At 40.9% G+C, this 25009-nt stretch overlaps 3 protein-coding genes across 5 annotated transcripts in view; 1 reads left to right on the top strand and 2 right to left on the bottom strand.

Moving 5' to 3' along the window:
- Window positions 1–1753, top strand: part of FAM184B (family with sequence similarity 184 member B) — a 50984-nt gene extending 49231 nt beyond the window's left edge. For all 3 annotated transcript variants that reach the window (XM_076336002.1, XM_076336001.1, XM_076336000.1), the window contains one exon: window positions 991–1753. In XM_076336002.1, the coding sequence (XP_076192117.1) occupies window positions 991–1081 (91 nt within the window). In that variant the 3' untranslated portion in view covers window positions 1082–1753. The remainder of the gene's footprint in view (window positions 1–990) is intronic.
- Window positions 1321–5177, bottom strand: MED28 (mediator complex subunit 28). Its single transcript, XM_076336003.1, has 4 exons — window positions 5016–5177; window positions 4852–4918; window positions 3489–3601; window positions 1321–2433 (listed from the first exon to the last, which is right to left on the bottom strand). The coding sequence occupies exons 1-4, from the start codon at window positions 5175–5177 to the stop codon at window positions 2236–2238; spliced, it is 540 nt and encodes a 179-aa protein (XP_076192118.1). The 3' UTR covers window positions 1321–2235.
- An 888-nt stretch (window positions 5178–6065) lies between these two features.
- Window positions 6066–22550, bottom strand: LAP3 (leucine aminopeptidase 3). Its single transcript, XM_076335998.1, has 13 exons — window positions 22389–22550; window positions 21523–21638; window positions 21127–21181; window positions 19201–19306; window positions 17906–18065; window positions 14327–14488; window positions 13151–13309; window positions 12261–12385; window positions 10789–10877; window positions 9274–9376; window positions 7466–7545; window positions 6683–6795; window positions 6066–6573 (listed from the first exon to the last, which is right to left on the bottom strand). Exons 1-13 carry the CDS (start codon window positions 22509–22511, stop codon window positions 6378–6380), a joined length of 1587 nt encoding a protein of 528 aa, XP_076192113.1. The 5' UTR covers window positions 22512–22550; the 3' UTR covers window positions 6066–6377.
- Between the last annotated feature and the right edge of the window lie 2459 nt (window positions 22551–25009).

Below are 25009 nucleotides of genomic sequence, written 5' to 3'. Positions count from 1 at the left end.
TTTCCTTCTTACTTTTGTTTCTTCACTTTGCACTTGGTAGATGTAGATACCAAGAAATAGTTAAAAATTTATGTAGTTAACATTATACAGTTATAATGATACATATTAAAAACAAACCCACTACCACTATACTTCAGGACAAAAGCCAGCCTTCTCACCTAGCTCTTAGTGGAGATTAGTTGTCCTGTAAATTGTGTGCTACAGAGTTCTTTCCTTGAAGGCAGATGGTGCTGACTGCTGCCAAAGACAGTAACCTGGGACATGGGCTTGGATCCAGTTTGGCAATTCCTACATCTTAAAGATAAAAGCATTCCTACATCTTAAAAGATAAAAGCATTCTGTGTCATGCCAGATGACTGCCAAATCAAACCAGATTTGTATTTTAAAGTGAAATGTACAGGGAGACTGAGGGTAGCTTGGCCGCTACTTACTTACTCTTTTAAATCAATCAATCATAAGTGAAGTCATATTTGCTACTATAAGCTAACCAAAATTAATATAAATGTTAAAAAAGCATCCTGAATGCTGAAAAATCGACTATGTAATAGGATTGATTATAAAAGCCAGTTAATATTCAGATAAATCTTTCAGTTCCAAATAAAACCTTTACCCAACATTTTTAATGCCTAAATTGTATTTCATATATTTAAGAGTGAATTGCAGCTGCCATTTTCTGATTTTCAAGACTTCATGTTCTTGAAGCATCCTTTTGTTTATTTTTTGAGATGTCAAATTAAGAATTACGTTCAAACATCTCTCCATAGCTGTTTAGCTCTCCTTCACACCTTCCTTTGTGTTACTACCAGTGCTGTTAGCCCAGTTACTTGGCTAGCACAGAACCCACTAGGAATTGTAGCTGGCACCTTTTGGCCTCATCCAGTTCATGTGAGCACAGATCCATTCATAAGATCATGAGTTTTTCCAGGAAAAAAGTATTAGATATTGATAAGATTGTAAGTAAGTGATGCTAATGCTTATTTGTTTGCACAGGACACATGGCAATGAACCACCACAAACCAAAGATGACCAAAACCAAGACCCTCAGCATCAAGAATGGTTTACTAAATATTTTTCATTTTAAAGCAAACTATTTCCATACTTCTCAGAATCACTAGAAAAGCTCTTCCTGTTTTCTTTTAGGGAATGATAATCCAATATGATTTAGGAAAAAAAAAAAAGATGTAATTTCCAAGTAAATAATTAGGAACAACTGCACTCTCTTACATGTAATTACTATGGAGTTACAGGCATGGGTTTCAGAAAAATGCATTTTTAACAACCTCTGTAAAAAATGAAGAAAAAGCAAAATTCTGGAAACTGTTATGTGAAGAGACTTTTTAATCAAGAGACTGTACCACTCCACAATTACATTGAATATGCAGTTTGGTCTCTGATACGTCCTATCAATCTGGCTCCAGCTGAAAAAAGATCTTACTTCTGTAGGTGATTTCTGTAGGTTTATACATTTGCTTCATCAGCTGTTTAAAATAATTTCTGCATAGAATAATGTAATTTTTTAAGTTTTTAATAGTTTTTTGTTAAACTTATTTTAAGCTGTACAGCATGCAGTATACCTCCAATAGCATGTTTATAGCAGGTTGGTTTAGAAATACTTTCTGGTTTGCTTAATAAACTGTTTTGTATAGTCAGCATTGCAATATAATATTCTTGTTGCACTTTAATACATGTAACAATCAGCCTGATAAATTAGGATATTATGTAAGTATGAACATTAAAACTTGCTTGTGAATCATCCATTTCTATGTTTTGCAAAATAGTGCTATGTTATGCTGAAGTGTGAGTCAGACTGATACACTCAGAGTTCCAGATTTATGGGAACTGCGTACTTGTACATTTTATCTCAATCTTGTTCTTATGCCCACCTAAATGCAAAGTGGGTGAGTGACGACATTTATCCGATCATACTAGCTAACTCATTACCAGCAAAGACACAGTTAGGGGGAAGCTAGGGCCACCCTTTCCAGAAGGAACAGGATGCATTCTGGAAAACACACTTCTACCAGAAAGCATCCTGAATAGCAACTCTGCATATTTTCCATTGAAATATAAAACCAATCCATATTTTTTTTTTGGGGGGGGGGGGGGAGATAATTTATTTTGCTTAATTGTCTTAACTATTTGTAGTACAAATTACATGATACAAAAAGCATACAAAGTCAAACTAACACCACTCCTTTGCATTGTTGAAAATGTTCAGATATGTAAAATCAAAGATCACGTTTGCTTCATTGGAGCAGGAATATTAGCAGATGCTTGTTCTAGGTAAGCTAATGGACCTTGAGGTATTTCTGCAGGCTTTTTGTGCTGTACACTGATATCTTCCAGGACCTGTTGCCAGTGACGCAGTTTACCCAAATGTTTCTGAATTAATGCTTCTTTTCTCTGCAATTCATTTCTTAATTCTGAAACATCCTACGGATGAAAAAACATGTATTAGTAAATAGACAGTATTCATAAGAATAACCACCTCACATAAAGAGCATGTAGTTTTTTTAGCTTGAGTTTTCAAGCTGATCTTATAGGGATTCCAATAATATGTGCTGGTTTTGGCTGGGATAGAGTTAATTTTCTTCACAGTAGCTAGCATGGGGCTGTGTTTTGGATTTGTGCTGGAAACAGTGTTGATAAATCAGGGAGGTTTTCGTTACTGCTGAGCAGGGCTTACACAGAGTCAAGGCCTTTTCTGCTCCTCACACCACCCCACCAGCGAGTAGGCTGGGGGTGCACAAGGAGTTGGGAGGGGACACAGCTGGGACAGCTGACCCCAACTGACCAAAGGGATATTCCATACCATATGACATCATGCTCAGCATATAAAGCTGGGGAAAGAAGGAGGAAGGGGGAGATCTTTGGAGTGATGGCGTTTGTCTTCCCAAGTAGCCGTTACATGTGATGGAGCCCTGCTTTCCTGGAGATGGCTGAACACCTGCCTGCCCATGGGAAGGAGTGAATGGATTCCTTGTTTTGCTTTGCTTGTGTGCATGGCTTTTGCTTTACCTATTAAACTGTCTTTATCTCAACCCACGAGTTTTCTCACTTTCACCCTTCTGATTCTCTCCCCTACCCCTCCGGGGGGGAGTGAGTGAGCGGTTGTGTGGCGCTTAGTTGCCGGTTGGGGTTAAACCACGACATAATGGAAAAGTGTCTAATGAAACAGAGGGAAAGCACTGTGAATACACTAGTTCCGTTCCCCTAGGTCACATATTTCAGAGATCATTACTTCCAGCAAAATCTAACTAGTTTGTTTCTTCCAATGAAACTATCATCTGTGTTCCAATACTCCACAGAACAGAGGCATCCAGCTTCTCCAGGTTCATGGTGAGAGCAACGTTAACAGTCCAGTTCTACCAACTTAAGATACAGCATCGTGTTGAGAAACCCAGAATTAATGTGAACGAGGTGATTAACTGTACTGGTACACAGCTTACCTGATCTAGCACAACACAGGTAAATTAATTGAAACCTACCTCTTTAATTACTTGCTCTGGTTTCTGGACCGATAGCTGCAGTCTTTTTTGTAGAAAAAAGCATTCAGTTTGTCTTGCAACATCCAGAAACTTCTGGATGCACTGATCAACACCTAAACATAAAATAGGAAAATAGAAAGGACAGATTTAAAAAAAGATGTTATCAGGCTGATACTGGTAGTTGTCTGGAAGCTATTAAAAACACTTTTCACAGTACTTTCTAGAAAGAAAATCTTCAGGTTTACCAAAATAACGTATTTATAAAACCAGGATGTGCATTAAGTCTCCGTATAAACCGTTGCTTTGCAAGCTTTCAGAACTTATTTTAAGAGTTGTCTTGCACCTTTTTTCCCAAGTTTTATTACATTTTTGACAATGACAGACAGTGATAAAATATTTTGTGGAACTTGGTTGAATAAAGAAAACATTTCACTGCACGCCCAAGCAACAAGCTCAATGTAAGGTTCTATAATATGGGCATATTTAGGAGAATATTCTGCTTTCATATATTATGCACTACTGTTTTGATAATAAAAGCTGTCCCATTCCGGCATATGAATATGACCCAATACCCAGAAAGGAGTTTTCAAAAGCATTTATGCTGTTTTCAAAACGGTGCTTGAGACACAGGCTTAGAAAATTTTTCAGGGAAAAGTACAGTTCTGAACAGTAGTCAAGGGCCATTTTTTAACTTCCTGTTCATGCCAGTTCAGTATTAATCATGCCTCCCCCAGAGGTGCCTGTCACACGAGGCTTAAAGCACTGCTACTAAGCAGACCAGGCTTTCCTTTCCCACCTTTTATTATTGGTTCATATAGCTTAATGCGTCACATTAGCTTCCTAGTTTTTGAACCATGTATTCCATTGCACGTTCATACAGCCCCACACAACCCCAGGAGCCACCTGGCACTCTGACTTTTCCACAAGACCGCGATCGTTCCGGGCGGGTTTCTTTCCATGTGAGCCTCCCACTACTGTGAACAGCGTTCCACCTGAGAAGGTGCAAGCAACCCTGAGTTATACCAGAGTCACTGTTCAAAGATCCTGAAATAGTTTTTAAACCTCTTTTGGCCTCAAATGACAAGGCACGTACACCCCCGGCGAAACCCAAATGCACCTGCAAAACTTCACAGGAAGTTTTAGAGGAAGTTGGCCACAGATTTGCAACCCCAGCCGTGCCCCTCCGTATTTCAGGCTTGCAGAATAAAACCGTGGCACGCCCAGGGCTTTTGTGAAGCCGAGCCGAGCTGCAGCACCTCGGCAGCGCCCGAAAGCCGCCAAGGGGTCAGCCCGGCCCGGCGGGCGTGAGGCGGGGGGCGCTGGGCACCGCGGCGACGACCCCCTCCACCCCCCAGGGCCTCACCGGTGCGGATCTCCTCCTGGTCCGTGCCGTTCACGTAGTCCTGGCTCACCAGCGAGGCGAAGCAGGCCTGCGAGAGAGGGAAGCGCGGAGGTAAGAGGGCCGCGGGGGGCCGACGCCGTGAGGGCAGCGCCCACCCGCGGCCTCCCCCACCCTGGACCACACACCTCGAAGGACGCTTCCAGCTCGTCCACGAGCGTGTTGTTGGGATTGCGCAGCCCCGCCGGAGGCGGGATGAGGCCGGCGGGCCCGGGCCCGCCGGGAGGCCCCGGCGGTGGCGGCGGCCCCGGCGGCTGGTTAGCAAACATGCCGCTCAGCGCGCCCGCCATGGCGCGCCGCGGCGGGCTGAGTGGCGGCCGCGCATGCGCCGAGGGGCGGGAGCCGAAGGAGGACCCAGGCGCGGCTCCGGCCCCCGGCGCCTCAGCGTCGGGGCACCGTCCTCCGGTGGGCCGTTACCTCAGCCTGCGACAGCCCGGAGCCGGCACCGCCGCCCCACGTAGGGGCAGCCCGAGCTGCTGGGTGTCGGCCCCCCGTGTTAAATGGTAAAGAGGAGAAGCGGAGAAGGCAAAGCCGTCCTTCCCAGCGGGGCCATCCTCGAGCCTGTGCCCTCCCGCACCTCCCAGACTCCAGCCTGGGTAAGCACCAGTTCAGCACCTCTTGTTACACGCCAGCGTTTAACAAAAGAAACCTCACCCTAAAACAAAACAGAAAAACCCACTCTGGGCCTGGATCGCCCAAATTCTCAGGAAGACCTTGCCCCACGTTGTAAGCGTTACATCTGTTTGACGTTTCAGGTGATTCTGGGAATACTTGGAGCCTGACAGCCTCATGCCAGTAAAGGGGGGAAGCAGCAGGATGACAGAAATCATGTGAGGTGGTGGCAGGTTCCCCCCAAAAAACCCACCAAACGCTTGCATTCATTAGTTTTTGTAAAACAGTTACTGGATACACTCTTGTTGGCACTTGTTTAAGACTCGCTACATAATTTAGGGCTGAAGCCATGCTAATTGCAACAGCTTAAAAAGTCTGATGGTGCATCATTTCTACCTCCATACACACTAACAGCAGGTTTAGTTTTTCTAAGGAAAAATGTTAGAATGGCATTTTTATAAACAACTTCACAGAGCTACCTTTCACACCACCTACAATTCACCCGAAACTGAGGCACAGATATGTCCATCTATTGTTAATTCTCTCTCAATCAAAACACACACACGCACACAAATACGAGATTTATTGTTTGCAATAATTATGCTTACTTTACATATAAAATAGGAGTTCAGGTGTTTTCCATCATCATGTTTTGGTACTAAATATCTTAAATAGTTCAAACAGAATATTTTTTTATTTTAAACTGCATTATGTGGGATGACAAATCTTAAAGGTAAGATATTCTTACCCAAGTAATGATTTATAAAATGCAGTTGTAGCTCATTGCTATAGTGAAAATATCCGTGGGGCATTCATTTATGAATAATACTTTTTTTTTTTCTTAAGGCAGAGTGGATGATTTTAGAGTAAGTATTTTATTAGGTATTGTGACTATCTTGACTTAATCGAGCTGCAAACTCTACTAATGTTCTTGTAGGCCGCCCTGCCATGCCTTTTCGAAGATAGGGCACCTCATCTTTATTCGACATCACACCAGCTATATCTAAATGAGCCCAGTGAGAGGCAGTCACAAATTCCTTCAGGAATGCAGCAGCTGTGCATGCTCCTCCAGCTCTGTGGGAAGCAGAAAAATTGTATTGTTTCTAAAGCAACACCAACAGCACAAACATTAAATGAATACACTGAAAGAAAGGGACACATGAAGGATATCGGTACATCTTACCTGCTGTACTTTCCAATGTTACTCAGATCTGCAAGAGGACAGTCTGTTACTTGTTTTGTGTAATGTTCGAAAAGAGGCATTCTCCAAACTCTGTCTCCTGTCAAAATGCTGGCCTGAAAAAGAAACAGTGATAGTTTTGGCAATTTTTTTTTTTAACTGCATTTATAAGCCCCAGTATCATGCATGCTTATTTTTGTTTAGCTTTGATCAGTCTAAAATTCTTCAGCCCAATATAATATTAGGTGTTTGGAAATACACTGCAAAACAAAACAGTGAATCCTACTCTTTAGGTACTTCAGTGTTATAGTCAAAAGCAAAAATCTAAAGACTGCTTTTTTTTTTTTCTTTTTTTTTTCCCCTCACAGCACAAATCCTTCCCTTCAGAGTCTTCCTTCAGCCATCACGCTTCAGCCACTCACAAGGCCTCTCTGAATTTCTGTCTCAGTGTTATTAAGCAAGGTCAATTATCTTTTTAACATGAACTAATTAGCGTCAGTAGTCCAGAGCTTATGCATATGCAGTAAGTTATCAGAAGATGCAGATCCTTGAGATGATGTGCATGCTGTTGGCTGTAGGATATTAAACCTCACTAAAGAGCTAGTAATTAATAGTCAAAATTAATTATTTTCAATTAAATACAGTACTAACACCATTCCTACGAGATTTCAAATTGTAGTAACATACCTTTTAGATTTGCATAAGGACTTTAATGCACTAACTTTTCAATAACAACAGCTATTACTGAATTATTGTTATGATTTAATAATAATGCAGATAGTCTACCTCATAAAGGTGAGTCCAAAGCCAAGATGAGTTTGTGAACACTCCAGTCGCAGCAGACCCCAATGCAACATCCATGGCACCTACAGAACACACCTTCAAGATTATACAACAAAGGCAAATGCGGACCTGAGCTATTCCTCTGCATCCTGACTCCTCACAGAACTTTACATTTTTAATTCCCATTATCAGTAATTTATAAAGTCCGCAAATCCTAAAGATTTTAGTACACTTGCATTTTTAAAAGTTTAAACTTTGTTAAAACATTTATATAATCTAATAGGACAAGAATTCATAAAAACCATATTCTGTATCTCATGAAACTAGACTCTGTTTTCAGCTTAATGTTTCTCTGCAATATTTCTAATACAATGTATTCAGCAATAACAGTGTCATCGCAAAAAAAAAAATCTGAATTTTATTGTTTCCATATAGAAAATAAGTGAGTGGACTTTTTTCAGTTTATAGACCTCTACAATTTTGAGCTGATACCTTCCCTTTTGTGAATTTCACTTGCATAGATTTTTGCACAGCATATGTGAATTTACTTTAAATGAAAATAATCCTTATCAAAATACTAAACCGTGCCTAAACCAGAGGGTTTACATACATATTTATTTATTTATTTGGTGCTACAGAACTGCTTCTCTAATGCCAACACTCAATCCTCAGTGAGATTAAAAAAAAAGAAGAAAAAAAAAGTAGTTTAGCAAAATGATATGTCAAAGAAATTTCTATAGGAGCTCTCCTCCTTCCTGCTTGGTGCCCAAGGATCCCAAACACGGAATAATCTATAGTGGGAGTAAATGCCTTCTTCTATCATGCCTTTTATATGGGAATTATTTTATACAAGCCAATGATCTTAAAATTGGCTTCCCTTCTGGCTATTGAAATTTTCCACAGCATTTGAACTGGTAAAACTGATGGAACATAATTTAAAGCACTAGTAGACAATCTATAGAAAGACAATTATTTTGCTTAGCGTACTCATTAAGCAATACAGTGGACTCCTATCTGAACTACTCTTCCATGTTTGCTCTTATTTCAGTTACAGTCACTTCACCCATGACAGCTTGTTACTGCAGTTCACGAGATGCATACACAATGCTGTTTTTAAATTTAAAATTATAATCTCATTCATACACAACTGTAGAGATGAAACAATTAAAGCACATTTTATTATGCCTGAAATTATGGAAACTGCACATAAAATAAGAGATACTTCAGTCAAACGAATTCCTGGGAAGATTATAATGACTCTCCTATGCTATTATTTAGAATCATGGAGACCTGAGCTAGCTCCCACAGTGAAGAACTGGTGTGGGGTACGTCAGAGCTCAGGCACTCAGGAAGCCGTTCACGAAGAAGTTATTTTGGCTCCAGCATGGCCAGTGCCATATGGACCTGGCAGGATTCTTCCACAACCACGCCAGTATCTGCATCAGACAGCCCCGGGAACTGGAAAGGCTTAGCTCAGAAATGGAAGCACTGGGAAACACTGTGCAGAAATATCAAAGTCTGCATAGGTTTTCCTGCTCTTAGTTCCAGCTCATCTGGGCTGGCCCAAACTTCATCTATATTGCTGAGCACGTACCCTGCATGGCAATACTCTCCCCAGTCCCAGAGACACGGTGCAGCTGTACAAGCTGTTAGCACATAAACTGTGCTAGCTGTTGTCCTCCAACACGTAAAATCATCTCAGTTGCTTTCGAATTCAGGTTAGCTTTATATACGTAGCGCAACTAATCCACAGCCCAATTAATGAGAGTAACAAAGAACTGACTTGCAAAATAAGCGGGGAACCTGCTTACCTGTTAATGTTGCAGCATTCACAATAGCCCTTGCATTAAAATTGTGGGCATAACAGAGAGCATCAGCTAACAGCAGTCTTCCTTCTGCATCTGTGTTATCCACCTTCAGGTGCAAAATTAGTAAAAACAGATTAACTACTGAAAACATCCCTTTCACTGACTTATTTCTTACATATTATCTTAAATAGCTGTCAGATTGTAAATGCACTGTCACGGGCCCTAGGAACTTCAGGTAATCAAAATTTACTCAAAATAAACTAAAAAAAAAAAAAAAGAAAAGATAGTATTGATACACAGTTATGTTTATAAAATAAAAGCATATCTGTAGCTGATGTCAAGTCATCTTTCAGCACTGCAACCTCCTCTGCATGCTGGGCCTCTGTGCTGCTGGCTCTTCAGAAGAGCCTGGAGGCTGGAGGGGTGCCCCAGTGGAGTGCAGGGGGCTGGTTACCATTCCCAGCAAAGCCCCAGGAATCCCAGGGGCTGCTTCTGAGCAAGCACAGAGGTCTGGCCGATGGAAACCGCAAAGGAGGAGAGGGTACCACAAAGAAGCACTGACGCATGCCTAGAAACAGTTCCTTGTTATGCTGCTCTCTCTTTGGATCTTGAAACTTTCCCCTCAAAAAAAAAAAAAAAAAAAGCCCCTTTGCTCCTTTCCCCTTTCAGGAAAAATTCATGATGAATTCTCCAAGATTAATTTCATGATGTGCTCTGAGCTACTAGCACTTGCAGATTTCTCCTTGGTGGGGGAATATGTGCCCAGTCTTTTCCCTCAAAGCAGAGGGCAACTGAACTCAGTTTTGGGAGAAGAACCTCAAGGAACTGGAAGGTTCAGCAAGTCAAAGGTGGCAGAATCACAGAAATCCAGAGAGAAATACTGATTAAGCCATCTACTTCTGCAGGAAATCAGTGGGCTACAGCACAATAACTTTCAGTACCATTTACTCTATTAGATGAATGTGGAACAATTTGGATTAAATATGAAATACATATTTTGTGTACTGATTTGGCAAGCTCCTTTGAACCAACAGTCCCTATGACTCAGGGTTCCGATTGTACAGAGCAGCTTGGCAGGGTAAAGACCTTGGTTATGTCAGCAGGAAACTAATACTCTTATGTCTTACTCCAGATAGCAGGGAAGTGTCCTGAAGGGTCTGCTGGAAGCAATTGGTGTGTTATTCATTCTGACTGAGAACCTGTATTTATGAGCATTGTTAACAACCTCTTGTGCTAAAACATTTTCTAGGATGTTCAGTAAGTGACCATACTTTTCAGCTTTTCCTAGCAATTTATAAAACATGTCTAATATCTTCAATCTATATTTATATTTGAAAGAATCCTATGATAGCAGTTTCTAATTAATAACATGCTGCTTACATTTTTAAAAACAGTACATTTGCACTGCTTATCTTTTTAAAGGGTCTTTTCAAACATGTATTCTGACTGCAGTCATATAACTTGATTGATTAAACCAATTCACTGAAAGTATTCAAAATCCAAGTTTCACATGCGTACCTGTATTGTTTTTCCATTCTTGGCTCTAACTACATCCCCAGGCTTGTTTGCCTTACCACTGGGCATATTTTCACAGAGGGGTGCCAAACCTCACAGAGAAAAAGAAAAGTGCATTACTAGTTTCTTTCTCAGAAAAGACATAGAAAAAACCCCTTAGAAAAAACCCAAACACCTCCTTAAGAAAACAGTACTATTCTCATCTTGAATTTATCCAAATTCAAAATCCAAATTTTCCTGGTTACTGAAAGACACATGGTCCAGTTTTCAATCAGGGAAATTCCTCTGCATGTTGCACCACCACATTCTCTCACCTACACCATTTTACCGCTAGGATTTACTTCTACTTTATGCCCAGACAAGTGAGATCAGAGAGCAACAAATATCATCTTATGTCTTCCATATACAAATAATTAGTCACACATAAAGGGATTTCTTTCCTTCTGAAATTAAAACTTCTCAAATTAACACTCTGAGCCATTCAAACTCTGCTCATTGTAAATAAACGTTGTATAATGTCAAGAGGGGTCCAAGGACTCGCCATAGAACTCCAACCATAAAAAGAGCAAATAGAGATGAGCAAAAAGAGTCAGTGTCAAAACTCCAACTATGAACGGGATAATGGGACATAAGGCACTCCACCATTCCTAGGGAAAACCTGCTCCTGGCACGAGGAATAAGCGAATTGTGGACCACCACTTTTCAGTGGAATTACGTACACTGACTTTTGCTCCACTGATTCAGCCCTTCCCATGGCATACTTTTAAGTGAAGAATGTCATGAGGATGTGTGTTTCGCTGCACTCTACTGGTTGAAGCATAAAAGTGACTAAAAATACTAGTTCCCTGAAAGTCAAGGTTCTCAAACATAAAACTTATCCTAGAATGGATTACATGTCATCACCAACTGGTTTTGCCACGGTTCCTGAATCGGCTCATTTAATTTTAGCTGTGCAAATTTTTGCAGAAAAGACAAGCATTGCTCGTACTTCAAAATAGTATCAGCAGACCGGGTTTTTTTGGTTTGTTTGTTTTAGATTTCTGCTGAGATAATTCATCTAAGGAAACAAGAGCTGATCCCTCTTCCTGTTCAGTTGTGGCAAACACTCATGGAGGTATCTCAGCTAACTCCTTTTCAATTTCTTTTACAGATACCCACATTCCTTCTTGTAACGAAGGATCAGAACTTCTGAAAAAATTGTTGAAAATAAGTTTATTGACAATCATTTCTCACCTAAAAATCTAAAAATCATGCCTTCAAAATTTTAAATCAGTGTTGAAATATTTATTCAAGCAAAGATAGTAATTTTTGATAAGCAAGTAGAAGTGGAAGAGCAAGGGAACGAGACAAATAAGTGTGCAAGAGTCCATGGCATTTCTGTAAGACTGTTACCACTGCTGATACTAGAAAATCACTTTGTCAAAAAGAAATCTTGTAAAATTAAGATTTTTGAATTCTTACACAAACATACTTACCAATTATGTTAAGGGGTAGATTTAAAGCTGCTGCTGTCACAATGGCTGAACAGACAGTTGCTGCCCCTCCCATATCTGCTCTCATCGCATCCATACCCGATGATGGCTTCAGTGAAATGCCACCACTGGAATAAACAGAACAAATCTCATTCAACATGTAGGAGTTCAAAGTTGCATACATTGATAATATTCTGTCATCAGTATGTTTAAGCACCAAATACCAGTAAAAGTGTTTTCAAATATTCCTGCAACACCCTAACAAGCATACTGAAAGCAAGGTATCCAGGTTTTCATTTCAGATAAAATATGTCCATGAATTATTTCCTCGTAATTAAGATGCCATAAAAATCCAAGTAATCTGCAGCGGACTAACTCAATGATCTTTGTAATAGCAAAAGAGCACAAAACAAGAACAAATGTACAAATACACTTGGTAAAATCAGCATACGGAAGGGGAACAGACTGATAAATTCTTCAGTAGTTATGTGACATGAAAAGCAGTTATAAAGAACTGCTGCAAAACCCAAACTATTTTCTCTTTCCTTAAGCATGATCTAGATGTCCAGTGACAGACTGCAATTCTAAACATGTAAATTCTTCATCCAGAGGTTTGCTCAGGCCAAAAGAAGAAAAAATAGCAAGTTGTTTTCTTTCCCCTTGAATTTCCATTTTCCCCCCTTACAAGACAGGCGCACATCAATGCCTACTTTGTCCAATCGCTCAAGCTTGTCTTCTCCCCAAAAAAGGCAGCACAGTCCTACTACATAGGGCAAGTTCACTGGAATGGCATTGAAAGATGTGCTGAGCAAAGAAAAAGCATCTCCCCATTGAACATGAATAGCAGGAAGGCATTTTCCCCTCTTTAGTCATTAAAACATTAGCATACATACCTGTCAAATGTAACTCCTTTTCCTACAAATACCAATGGGGAGTCATTTGTATTAGTACCACCTAAATAGTGAATCTCCAGAAAGATGGGAGGTTCAGCCGAACCCTTAGCTACACTCAGGAATGCTCCCATCTGTTGTGTTGCTATCCAAGACTCCGGTCTGGAATAGAAATACATATGTTTTTTGTAATTGGACACTTTGACTAAGGTGATTTTGTTTGTTTGTTTTTAAGAGATCACAATTCTTGAAGGTTTGTACACAAACTATTAATTCCATTTTAGTTATTTTGGAAACCATCATTTAAATCCAACCATTATTACTTTTTTTGTGAAACTGAAAAATACAACCTCAAAGTTGCTGCTTCGTTTTTGTTCTGCCTTGTTTAAGAAAAAAACCACCACCAACAAAACAACCAATAACCAGTCTACACTTTCTGCATCAGAAACATTAAACTTTCACTTGCCCATCAGGCTGTAGTCTCTGAAGGCATATGGAACAACAACATTGCAGCAGGTTACGGTTTAGCTTTCTGCTATCAAGATGGTTCACTATAGGCAAAGTTGATTTCCCTCAAGCTTTTGCTTTTCAACAAAACAGCCTCCAACGCTTGCATAACCAGCTAGCCCACTTCCACTGAAGTGCAGTAACCAGAAATGCCAAAACAAGAAGCATTAGCCGTGCAAATTCAATTGCAAGGGCTTTTACAACTCCATCTCAACATTTTTAAGAGTTAAAAAAAGCCCCAACAATAACAACAATGAATAGAGGATGTTTAATTACCACATCCAAACAAAAAAGCAAAGGTATGTATAAATCCACTTGGGAAAAACCCCAAAAGGTATTAGAAAACAGGTACCTAGTATTTGCCCTCTATTCACCGAGTCTTCATCAGGCTTCCTCTTTCACAGCACATGTGTCAGTTAAGCAGTAATGACTGCATGACTAATTGACAGTTAATCATTTTACTGAGTCACAGTATCTTGCTTATTCTGCAAATGAGCTCACCTTCTAATACTGAGAGTAGCTTGCAGATGGGGCACCCCTCATACCTTTTTTGCCAAACACTTCCCCTGCTTTTGTCATCTGAAGCGGCAGAGTGAAAGTGAGAGCCCGCTGCAGATTTGAAAAGCCTGGAAGGTATCCTACCCTATAGAGGAATCATTAAATGGAATTTACCTTATATGGACCTTCACATTGCTGAAACTTCTGAGCTTCTGTTCAATATGTTCGGCAAATTTGATTGGAGTTATATAATTAGCTGGAGCCTCCATAAGGTACCGAGCGAGGTTCTGACCCTCAGCGTAGATAACACCTTTTTGCCAGGCTTCACTTTCAGCACTAAACAACACCATACAATAATCAGGACCATAAACATTTGCAAAAGTAAGATGTTGTCAGCATCCATCTGTTCTCTCCTGTTTGAAAACGCAGTATCGTTAATTTGGGGCAATTAAGAATTTCATAGTAATCCTACTACGAGGAATTTAGGATATCCAAAGTGCATCTAGTCTAGTAACTCATCTCTAGTTCTAGTCAGTGCCAAATGCTTCACAGAAAGCTAGAAGAATCCTAGAGCAGACAGATGTAAAGTTATCTGTCTAATACATTAGGTCTTGTCCTAATCCTTACTAGTCAGAGATTGGCTTAAATCCTTAAGCACAAAGTTTAATATCCCTTCCAAAATTTGTAATCGCATTAATAACAGCCCTGAAAGTTTTTATTTACCATATAAAGCCTCCAATTCTGTTTTTCACTTTACTGAAATATGATTCTGTGATAAGCGTGGACTTTGGATCTTATTTCACAGTGCACTCAAAGCATTTCACTAAAGAATGACAGAGCAAATGTTTGAAGAGCCACCTGCATAGGAAATGGGGATGTCTCTCCGGTTACTTTGCAACACTACCAGTACAAAACCTTTCATTTTACTGAGACAGAACTGAAAGGCTTATTTGCTTTAAAAGATATCACAAAGCAGGGCATTAAGCTGGATTCCGCCCCTCAGAAGAGCAACACAGTGAAGGAATCCAGGAGGAATATAGAAACATCGCCTGGATATGGAGGGATGGAATTAAAAAGCCAAATCTCAGCTGACACTGAAACTGGCAAGAAGTGGGAAAGGCGACAAGAGGACTTCAACAGGTACATCATCAGCAAAAGGAAGGTTCAGGGATAATGCTGTCCCATTGCTAAATGGGGCAGGCAATCTAGTGAACTGAAGTTCTAGAAGACTGAAGTTCTCAATGCCTACTTTGCATCAGTCAATAATTATTAAGGTCTGCTTCCAGATTCCCCAGTTCTTTGTGCCTAGTAACAGAGTTTGGGGAAGAAAGGTACTACCCATGACAGAGGAAGATAGACTTAGGACTGTTTAAGGAAGCCAGACATACACAAGTCCTTGGTAGCAGGCAGGGTATATCTGAGGGTGCTGAGGGAGCTGGCTGGCATCATTGCAAGCCTGGTCTCCTTCAGTTTAGAAGGTCATGGTAACTGGATGTAGTCTCTGATTATTGGAAAAAGACAAGTCCTCATCTTTAAGAATGGCCAGGAGGATATAGGGAACTACAAAGCACTTACCCTAGACTAATCCCCTAAAATTTTATGGAGAAAGTCATCTTGGAAGCCATTTCCAGGCACATGAAGGACAAGATGGTCACCGGGAACAGTCATAGATTTATTTGGGGCAAATCATGCCTGACCAACTTGACTGACTTTTATGATGAGAGGGTTGGCATAGAGGACCACAGTGGATGTAATTCATTTTGGCTTTAGCAAGGTTTTCATGTAGAATCCTTCCAGAGAAATTGAGAAAACATGAACTGGAAGGGTAGACTACAAAATGGGTGAAAAACTGGAAGAACTGTTGGGCTCAGAAGATAGCAGACAACAGTTGAACGATCTAGCTGGCAGTTAGTTAAGTGTGGTGTTCCTCAAGGGTTGATACTGGGGCTGATACCTTCATCAACAACTTGGACAATGAAACGTACCCTCAGAAGTTCATGGACAGCATCGCATTGCGGGGAGCAGCTGAAATGGGGAGGGTAGGGCCACCATTCATAGGGGCCTTGACAAGCTGGAGGAATGCACCAAAGGGAACACCATGAAGTCTAACAAAGACTGGCGTAAAGTCCTGTACCTGGGACAGAACAGCTCTATGCAACAGTCGGGCTGGACACTGACTAGGCAGAAAGCGAAGTTGGAGAAGAGCACCTGGGGATCCTGGTGGACAAGTTGTACAGAGGTAAGCAGCGCATTACTGCGGTGACAAATGCCAGCCATGTATTGGGTTGGATTACAGCATGGCCAGCATGTTAAAGGAAATAATTATTTACCTCCTTGGCATTTGTGAGGCTGCATCTGGCTACATCTTTTGAGTGCCTGAATACAAAACAAATACTGATAAACTGTAGAAAGTCCAAAGGAGGGCCCTAAGAGGGATAGAGAGTTGGAGCACATGGTATATGAGGAGAAGCTAAGAGAACTGGGTTTGTTTCACCTAGAAAAGAAAAATTTAGGAAAGATCTAATTGCAGTCTTTCCTCTACCCTTACATAGCGTTTATAGAGAAGATGAAGACAGACACGTCTCAGAGCTGCACAGTAAGAAGGTAAGAGACAATGGGCTCAAGATCCAACAGGGAAACTGCAATAGGACATAAAGAAAAAAAAAAAGTCACCATGAGCATAGTTAAGCACTACAACAGATGGCCCAGTGAGGTCGTGGAATTTCCATCTCGGGAGATATTCAAAACTGGACTAGAAAAAGGCCTGATCAACCTTTAAAGTTCTATGTAACTTCCAGGTTATCCCTAATCCAAGTTGGAGCTGGACTAGATGACCTCCAGAGGCCCTTTCCAACCTAAATTATTATATACAAAAGTTACTTCCAGTGTCATAAGGGGTCATAGAACCATCTGTGTTTTCAGGAAATGTTTATTTAATATAATTGGCTCCCAAACTATCTGCTGTGTTACAAAACGCGAAGAGTGTTGCATGTAGCTTATCAAGACATGCTTAAATTGAGAGGTTTTTATTTTATTTCACTAACTTCCTCATAAGGAAGGACTTGTTCCTGTATAAAGAACATATGAGAAATACCTCTCCTCTGCGTGACAGAATATCCCATATGGAAGGTCCAAAGTCCACTCTAATACAGTAGAAGGGGATTAATAAAACTTTGTTCTGGAACCAAAAGCTCCGATATTACTTTCTGCTCTTAAGTAACAGCTATGTCTATTTAGAGGCCAGAAGCACCCAAGCTTCTCTTCTTGCGTTATACTCTCTAAAAGAAAATGTAACAAATGAACTATGTAAAACCTATCCATCATGGTATGGTCTGGTGTCAATTAGCATTTCCTAATTCTCAAAAGGATTTATTCATTTATGGAGTCTGAAATACCTCTGCTCCACAATTTTGGCATGCAATATCAACAAAAGTCCTTTTATGTCACAAGTATGCTTCAAGTAATTTTTTACTCTTATTTTTATCCTGGGCCTTCTTTTCTATGAAGCAGCATTTATTACCCCTAACCTCAGAACAAGGCATACTAACAAAACACATGGAGCAAACACTATAAATATACTTGAGGTGTAAAATACTTCAGGAAGTTCAAAGGAGGAGGAAGACTTAAGAGGGATATTGCTGCTAGCCCTATTCTTCGAGTTTTGTGTTTTTCTCATGCACAAGCATGCACACAGTTTTATAACTAAATAAACAAACAGATAAATAAACAGGCAAGCTTTCCTTTTGCCATCACCTTCCATGAAGCTGAGGAGTAACTACAGGTTTCTTTTTTTGCTTCAGGTCGTTATATTCATGCAATCCAAGGACAGCGCCTTCTGCAGCCGCTTGAGCATCTCCACAGGGGTCTACTTCAACACAAGGGATCTCCAGATCTTGGACCTGCCTACACCCAGCTGAAAAATACAGTACAGAACTAGTAGGCTGAGTATTGCACAGAACAGCAAAACAGGTGTCTGAGGTGATCAATATGACATTTAAAGGAAAAAATAATTTTAACTCAAGATATGAGTGTCATGGTTTAGCCCCAGTCAGCAACTAAGTAAATCAATTCAAAAGATCATGCAGTAGAGTAATTTGAAATGCTAATGACCATATACTGACAAATTTTGACTTAAAACTTCACTTGATGAGTTGTAACAATTAAGACATTTCACAAGAATAAAAAGGAAAGTCCAGAGTTGTTCCGATTCCTTTAAGCTCACTCTATGTCAAAGAAAAGCTCTATCATTCTGGAGTGCTATGGATTATGACTATCTACAGGTATCAGAAATTTGCTGTAATCTAGTTTTTTGCTAAGAATATATGACTGCTCTTTTCTTCCAAATGAGTTTATACACACTTTTATAAACAAACAAACTATATATTCCATAAATTCTATTTTGTACCCAAATAATGTAACTGTTTTGGCAGCTGGTGAGACAACACAGGCTAGCACTTTGGACATACAGCTGTCATACACGTGTGACTGACCTCCAGTCTCAGATTATAAACTCTGCGGTGAGAACTCTTTTTATTCTTGTTTTATACACACTTAGATGCAGCAGTCATCCTTGATTAAGATAGACAGGCCTTCTCTGCGTACAACAGATAACATACTGAATCATACTACTGATGTTGTGAAAGATACCAGTTTGTAACACAAATATCCGTTACAAACTAAGTGGCAAAAGTAAATATGTGTGCATACTTAAGTACAGCGTGAGCATAAAGTGAACCAGTGATGCTCTCAGGCTTCAAAATAGTAGTAATTAAACAAGCGCCTTTTCAATATCACACTGTTTAGGAAAGTTATTCGGTATAAATAACTGGAGTTACCTGTCTGCAGATTACATGCCCTATAACTCCTTCCTCACTAAGGAAAAACTTCATGAATATCAGTGACAAGTAAATGCATTTACGAAACCATGCAGTAGGTTTTGCATTTCAAAACAAAATCATATCTAGACTCACTCTTCAAAAGTGGAACATGCTGCACCATTACAATAGTTTTATAGACAAAACACTTAAGAAAATTTAAAAATAGTTAACCTGCAACAGCTGCACGAATATTTTCTTTGCCTTCATTCCAGTTTTCTTGGTCATTTACTCCAGCATTCTTCTTACCCAAGCCAACTACAACCACACTCAGAAAGTCCTAGATGAAGCCGACACACAAATGGATTCACTTTCCTCATTGTTACAGCCACAGAAGAGAGTTGTTAAGAAGACCTTACTTTCCAAATCAAACCAAGGACAGCATTAAAATACATTCAGTACTTTACGTTACGCGCATTTCTACGTTACCAGTGCCAGTATGGTGCCACTGTCTTGCACTCCCAACCATTTGCCAGAGGCATGCAACCAGTTGTTCTGTTGTCCAGTTAATTACGTGTATTGCAGCAGATAGGGCTTTATGCTCAACACATAGCAAACTTGATACTTCTAAGTGCAAGTCTAAGAGTCCTTTGAAAGCAGATCCAGCTTTCCAGCTGCAACAAAGGCCAGAACTGAGCTGGAGAAGTGTAACCTTTCTTGGCACAGTACTATGTTCAAAGAAATAAAATCACTTCAAAGGCTGAGCCTATTAGCTCAGTAGCTGAGCTGGCATGATTTGCCAGGTAACAAACCAAAGCTGCACAGAGGTACACAGCTCCAGAACTCAAGAAAGCAATGTAGCACAGCAGACTAAATGCTTGCCTTATAAGCCGCAAGTGGAAGGCAAAAAGGAAGAAATAACGAAGATTAAAGGAGCCTTTTAAGAATGAAGTCGAATTTGTATAAAACTCAAGGTTATATATGTGAACAGATTTCCCATTGCTCTGAAGAAAAATGAAGTTCATCTTGGGCTTTCCCTTCCATCACAAATAGCTGCTCTGTCAGATTCTAACAATCAGCTTTCAAACTGCTACAACGTAGTAAAGTCTTTTAGCCCACAAGATGCTGAAAGTAATGTTCGCTTTCCAGAAGATCGGTGATTCCAGTTCACATTTTTTTAGTTATCGTTATTTTACACACTTAGAAGAGTCCATAAGGCCAAATTCTACTGCCTTCTCTTGCAGAGATTTGCTACTCACTTCAGAGGCAATCCTGTATGCAGAACTGGGATAATGGAACCTTCAGTGGATTCAACTTCCATGAAATTTCTGACAGCCTTTCTACTGAGTCTAGTGTCACCTGTCTGGGGTCTCCACACAGGAATTTATACATGGTAGGCAATACTCACTACAAATTGATTTATTTAAAATCATTTAAATAGCCCTAATGTAAGATTCAGTTACTTATACAAGGACACCTAGTGTCATATTACATGTCTGCCTAGCCTCTAGCTACTACTCCAAAAAGGCATAAATCGTACATTTGCCAGCTCCATGTAGGTGCAGTAGATGTATTAGGGCTTCTCAAATGGCACCAAAAGCCTAACTTTAAGCAGATGAATCCCCATCTCCTACCCTTGTGATATGTCATGTCTGTGCAGACAGAAGCCCTGCCCGAAGAACAGTCCCACATCTTGTTTTCAGAGGTTTCAAGCACATGACTCTAAACCCTCTGATTACAGCCTATGATGGGACCACCTTGTGTTAGAACTGTCACATTTGGAAGGTCTTTGCACATATCGGTATGCACTCTTGCACTCACTCCTCCTGAACACAGGAGGTACAGTAGAAGTCTGATCCCAAACTGTTGTGCTTCAGCTCGTTCAGTAAGCAGTTATTCAGAGCACACCACTTTTGGAGCAGACTTGTTTACATCTTCTCAATTTGCAGCACAGTAGAGGGAGTACAGGATTCTGCAAAAGGGCATGCAAACATGGGGAGTGGGAAACAGGAGATTTCAATAAGAACCACATCTTTTGTTGAAAGGGGGGAGAAGAGCAGAGCATTTATATAAGCACAGCAGTGAACTCAGCTTAAAGTAAGACGTAAGGGCAAACCTCAGACATTAATCAATATGCACACGAAAATCCAAAGTTCGTACCTGATGCAAACCATGGAATATGCGTGTTTTGCCTTTCTTCAAAGATGGCCCACATCTAGGACACAAAAAGATTCTTTCAATAAAGAAGTCCTTATTGGTGATAAATCTATGGTACTACGTTCACTCCACAACCACACAGTGCTCCTCAACACCGTACTGGGACATTTGGCTCAATGCCAATACACAGAAAAGGTCAGTCCCCATGAACATTTTGCATCTGTTTCCTCAATGCTTGGTTTTTCCACAGGAATTCCCTCCAAACTGCTTGGCCTGGTAGAAGCAAATACCAGCCTGAGAAGTGATATGGATACAAACACTAATAGCGGTAAAAAAAGATCATTCTTATTGGTGTTTGTAGGTACTTTAATCCATTTCAGAGGCTTATCACACACTTACACGGACAGAAGTTCTCTCAGTTTTCCAGACACAAGTCTATCAAAAGCATCTCCTGCACTAGTGAACTGGGCAGCACCTTCATCCTTTTCACTTGAGTAGATTCCCAGAACAAGACCCTAAAAAAGGATGCGCATTAATGTAAACACCACAAAATTTAGAGACCCATCTGAAAGACAGCAAGCACGCTGTTCAAACCGTAGCTATGGCTGTATATGTTCATCTCAGTTTATGCATTTATCTAACAAGATGCACAGAGCGACACTTTGCTAAACCAGGATAAACTACTACAACTACTTTTAAGTGTGAAAAAGAAATTAGATACAGCATAACTAAAGTTATAATCATTTTGCCTAATACGTAGAGACAAAAACTCTTTCAATCTGTAATTTTAAGTACAAAACAGCTTTTGTTTCCCCCCCCCCCGCCCCCAAATGCGGATCTCCAGCCAGGTGCATCCACGAGCACAGGGAGTCGCACCACTCCCGACTCAAGCTCATCGGCAGGGCAGCGAGGTGCCGGGGCAGGAAGGCGGCTCTGCCCCGACAGCGGGCGAAGGGGTCCCGACAGAGAACTCCTCCAGGGCGCAGCCTCCCAGCGGCCCCACACGGCCCGGCCACAGACACGGCGCCCATCCCAACGCCGCAGGCTTGCGGGTTAAAGCCCCCGGCTGGACCTGGGGGGCACGCGGCGACCCCAGAGCTGGGCGCCGGGCACGCTCAGCCACGAGCTGCGGAACCGAGCAGGAGGAAGGGACACCCCACGCCCACCGCGGCCCCCGCGGGACGCCCGGCGCTGCCTCCTCCTGCCTACGCTCACCCCTAGGTGAGCAAGAGGGGCCGCGAGGCGGAGGCGGCCCCCCCCCTCACCTTCCCGCCCGCCCCGCGGCTGTAGCCCCGCGGCGAGGGCCCCTGCGCCGAGCAGCTGCAGGCCAGGGGGAGATCCCGGCTGAGGCGGCGCGCAGCCACCCTCCGCACCCACGGCAGCAGCATGGCAAGCAGGCAGGGAGCGAGGCAGGCCGGCGTGCCGCCTCCGGACCCCGGCGCGCTGACGGCCTCATCAGCCGGCGCCGCGCGGGGCGGTGCCCGCGGCGGCGGAGGGGAGGGGAGGGGAGGGGAGGGGAGGGGAGGGGAGGGGAGGGGAGGGGAGGTAGGAAGGAAGGGTTTGCAAGCCAGCGCCTGAAGGGCCGTGCGAGGGTGTTTCCTCGCCGACCTGCGTATGAGGCCTTGTATCGCAAGGAATGGGGGCGACTCGGTTTCGCAGTGGATTTTTGCCCTCTTGTGGTATGCTCTAGGTAAGTATTCCTGCGTGCTGCTGAGGATGAAGCAATTTCTCTTGTGGGCTTATCGCAGACTTTAAAAAAACAGTCCTGGTATGCATACAGTATATTTAATTTGCATATTGAAGATTAAAATGTAATTGGTTTATGAAGAAATAATCAAAGCTTTATTGCAAATGCAAAGACAACAAATGTACATTATTTTCCATGTAGGATGGTGGTTTACCTGTATAATATCACCATGTGTGTCTAGTAAGACTTGATTAGGTTCTAAGAGAAAGCAGTAACAATCCCAGAGTGAAATTAAAAAAAAAGGGGGTAAGTGAAAATAAAAGACTGGTGAGAATGACTATGGTTATATTTTACCAGGAAAATTCACACCAGAATACTGGGTCATCAGTGTAATGTCAGAAGTAGATTTTATGCTTCTCTAGCAAAAGCACTGTATGGAAAAGAACTGCTTGGAGTTTGCTGACGTTTATTGTATCGTCAGTATGAAGAGCCAGAGTTTCAGTGGCACTGAACATGCACTGGATTTTAATGTCACGTGATCCAGAATTTTTTTGGTTTCTTTTCTTTATTTTTTTTTTCATAAACGTGAAACATAGATTATAAGTAATCCACTTTTATATGTGAGAATCTGACACCTTACGACACTATGTGTAACAATTTGTTTGCTTTTCCATACATCTGTAAGTGAACTTACACTGTTGGATCAGCAGAACATGATGAAGAAGGGTATCTGGGGCTATTCTTCTCTAACAGTGTATTGCAGTTCCCACCTAACCACTTTTTGCATTAAGTGGTACAGACAAAAATAACATGTCTTGTTAAGGACAGTGGCACGCAGAGACAATGACTGAGTGAAATTGCATCCATTTTGATTTATCTTGTAAAATTACATTTTTTAACATTAAATCATAGTATTATTTAAAAAATCAAAGTGGCAATTAGTTTTTAGCTTGATTTATTTTGGAGAGGTTCTTAGATACAATGAATAGTTTCTTAGTTCCTTGAAGAATGGCTCCATAGCTTCTCTACATCCTGCATGGAGCTTCTATATATTCTGCACATACAAATTAAGTGGGTATTTTCAGGGTATATGAAGTTGTCTTTAATTTTATGGAAAGATAGGATTTGACCCATAATCTCTTCGAAGTTCTGGGCAGATATTGCTCATAAATGTTCTCATTTGAGATTTCAAATCTTCCAAAGTAAAAAGTACCCCCAAAGAAGTCTTCATTTCCAAATGTTGAGCATGAGTATGATCAGATACACTGCGTGAAGTATAACTAAAATGAAAATGTATAAATAAAGTAGATCACACTATACATCAAGTTCCACATTTTTTGAAAGTGTTTTATGATGTACAAAGGAAAGCTGAAAAAGTCTACATGATAGACTTACCTATTGTTAACCTTAAGGTGTGCTTTGTAATTGTACATCTTAACAATGTGTGATTGCATTTAACCTTTTTTTCCCAGACAAAATTTCCCAGGGCAAATATTCTATGCATTGTCCCATCGCTGTGTCTTAGCAGTGCTTAAATTGAAACATCCTGTGCAGCTGGAAGGTTGGTTTAGCCTTTATTCTGTTTCGTTCAGTTTAATTCATGCATGGTAATACTTCTGTTCACTCTAAAGTGAACTGAAAATACTATTTTCTCACAAGTCACAAAACAGTCATTGGGTGATAACGTTACTGGTCATTCAACTCATGCAGCTACAACATCCCACAATAATACTTCATACATCTGCTGTGAGAAGTCTTCTTTTGGACCGTTAACTGCAGTGTGTTTCATTGTTGAATAGATTCAAAACAAGAAATTAAACAGCTGATGAGCCCAGCTATCCCTCTTTATTTATACAGTGTACTCTAATGGTTCTTTCAGAGCTACTGTGACCTATCTAGGAATCCAGTCCAACAAATCTTTAATCTTGTCCTTACCTAAGTAGTCCCATGGCTCTTACTCAATAACTATTTCTGGGGGGAAGTTTGGGGGGCACTAGCAGTTTGAAAAATGTGTTGTAATACATGCGTATTAGTACTATTGAAAAGCATTTCCGAAGCAATCGCTCTATATGGAGGATTTTAAAATCTGCTTCCTTTTCATTTCCTAAAGAGAATTATATTTAGTAAAGGCTCAGTTACGTGTTACAATATAATTCTGTACAACAACTACTTCTAAATAATATGTTCATAGAACAATTA

The sequence above is a fragment of the Aptenodytes patagonicus genome, chromosome 4 (genome assembly GCF_965638725.1).
Source record: "Aptenodytes patagonicus chromosome 4, bAptPat1.pri.cur, whole genome shotgun sequence".
NCBI classification, from domain to species: Eukaryota; Metazoa; Chordata; class Aves; order Sphenisciformes; family Spheniscidae; genus Aptenodytes; species Aptenodytes patagonicus.
The sequence above is the reverse complement of the archived record's forward strand: the minus strand, read 5'-3'. Positions and strand labels throughout refer to the sequence as shown.

Coding starts and splice junctions, on each gene's coding strand:
- LAP3 (XM_076335998.1), bottom strand. CDS start 22,511: ATGCTGCTGCCGTGGGTGCGGAGGGTGGCTGCGCGCCGCCTCAGCCGG. Junction 21,639..22,388: donor GCCGCGGGGCGGGCGGGAAG/GTGAGGGGGGGG, acceptor ATCCTTTTTTAG/GGTCTTGTTCTGGGAATCTA. Junction 21,182..21,522: donor CTGAGAGAACTTCTGTCCGT/GTAAGTGTGTGA, acceptor TTTGTGTCCTAG/ATGTGGGCCATCTTTGAAGA.
- MED28 (XM_076336003.1), bottom strand. CDS start 5,177: ATGGCGGGCGCGCTGAGCGGCATGTTTGCTAACCAGCCGCCGGGGCCG. Junction 4,919..5,015: donor AGCTGGAAGCGTCCTTCGAG/GTGTGTGGTCCA, acceptor CCTCTCTCGCAG/GCCTGCTTCGCCTCGCTGGT. Junction 3,602..4,851: donor CCAGGAGGAGATCCGCACCG/GTGAGGCCCTGG, acceptor TTTTATGTTTAG/GTGTTGATCAGTGCATCCAG.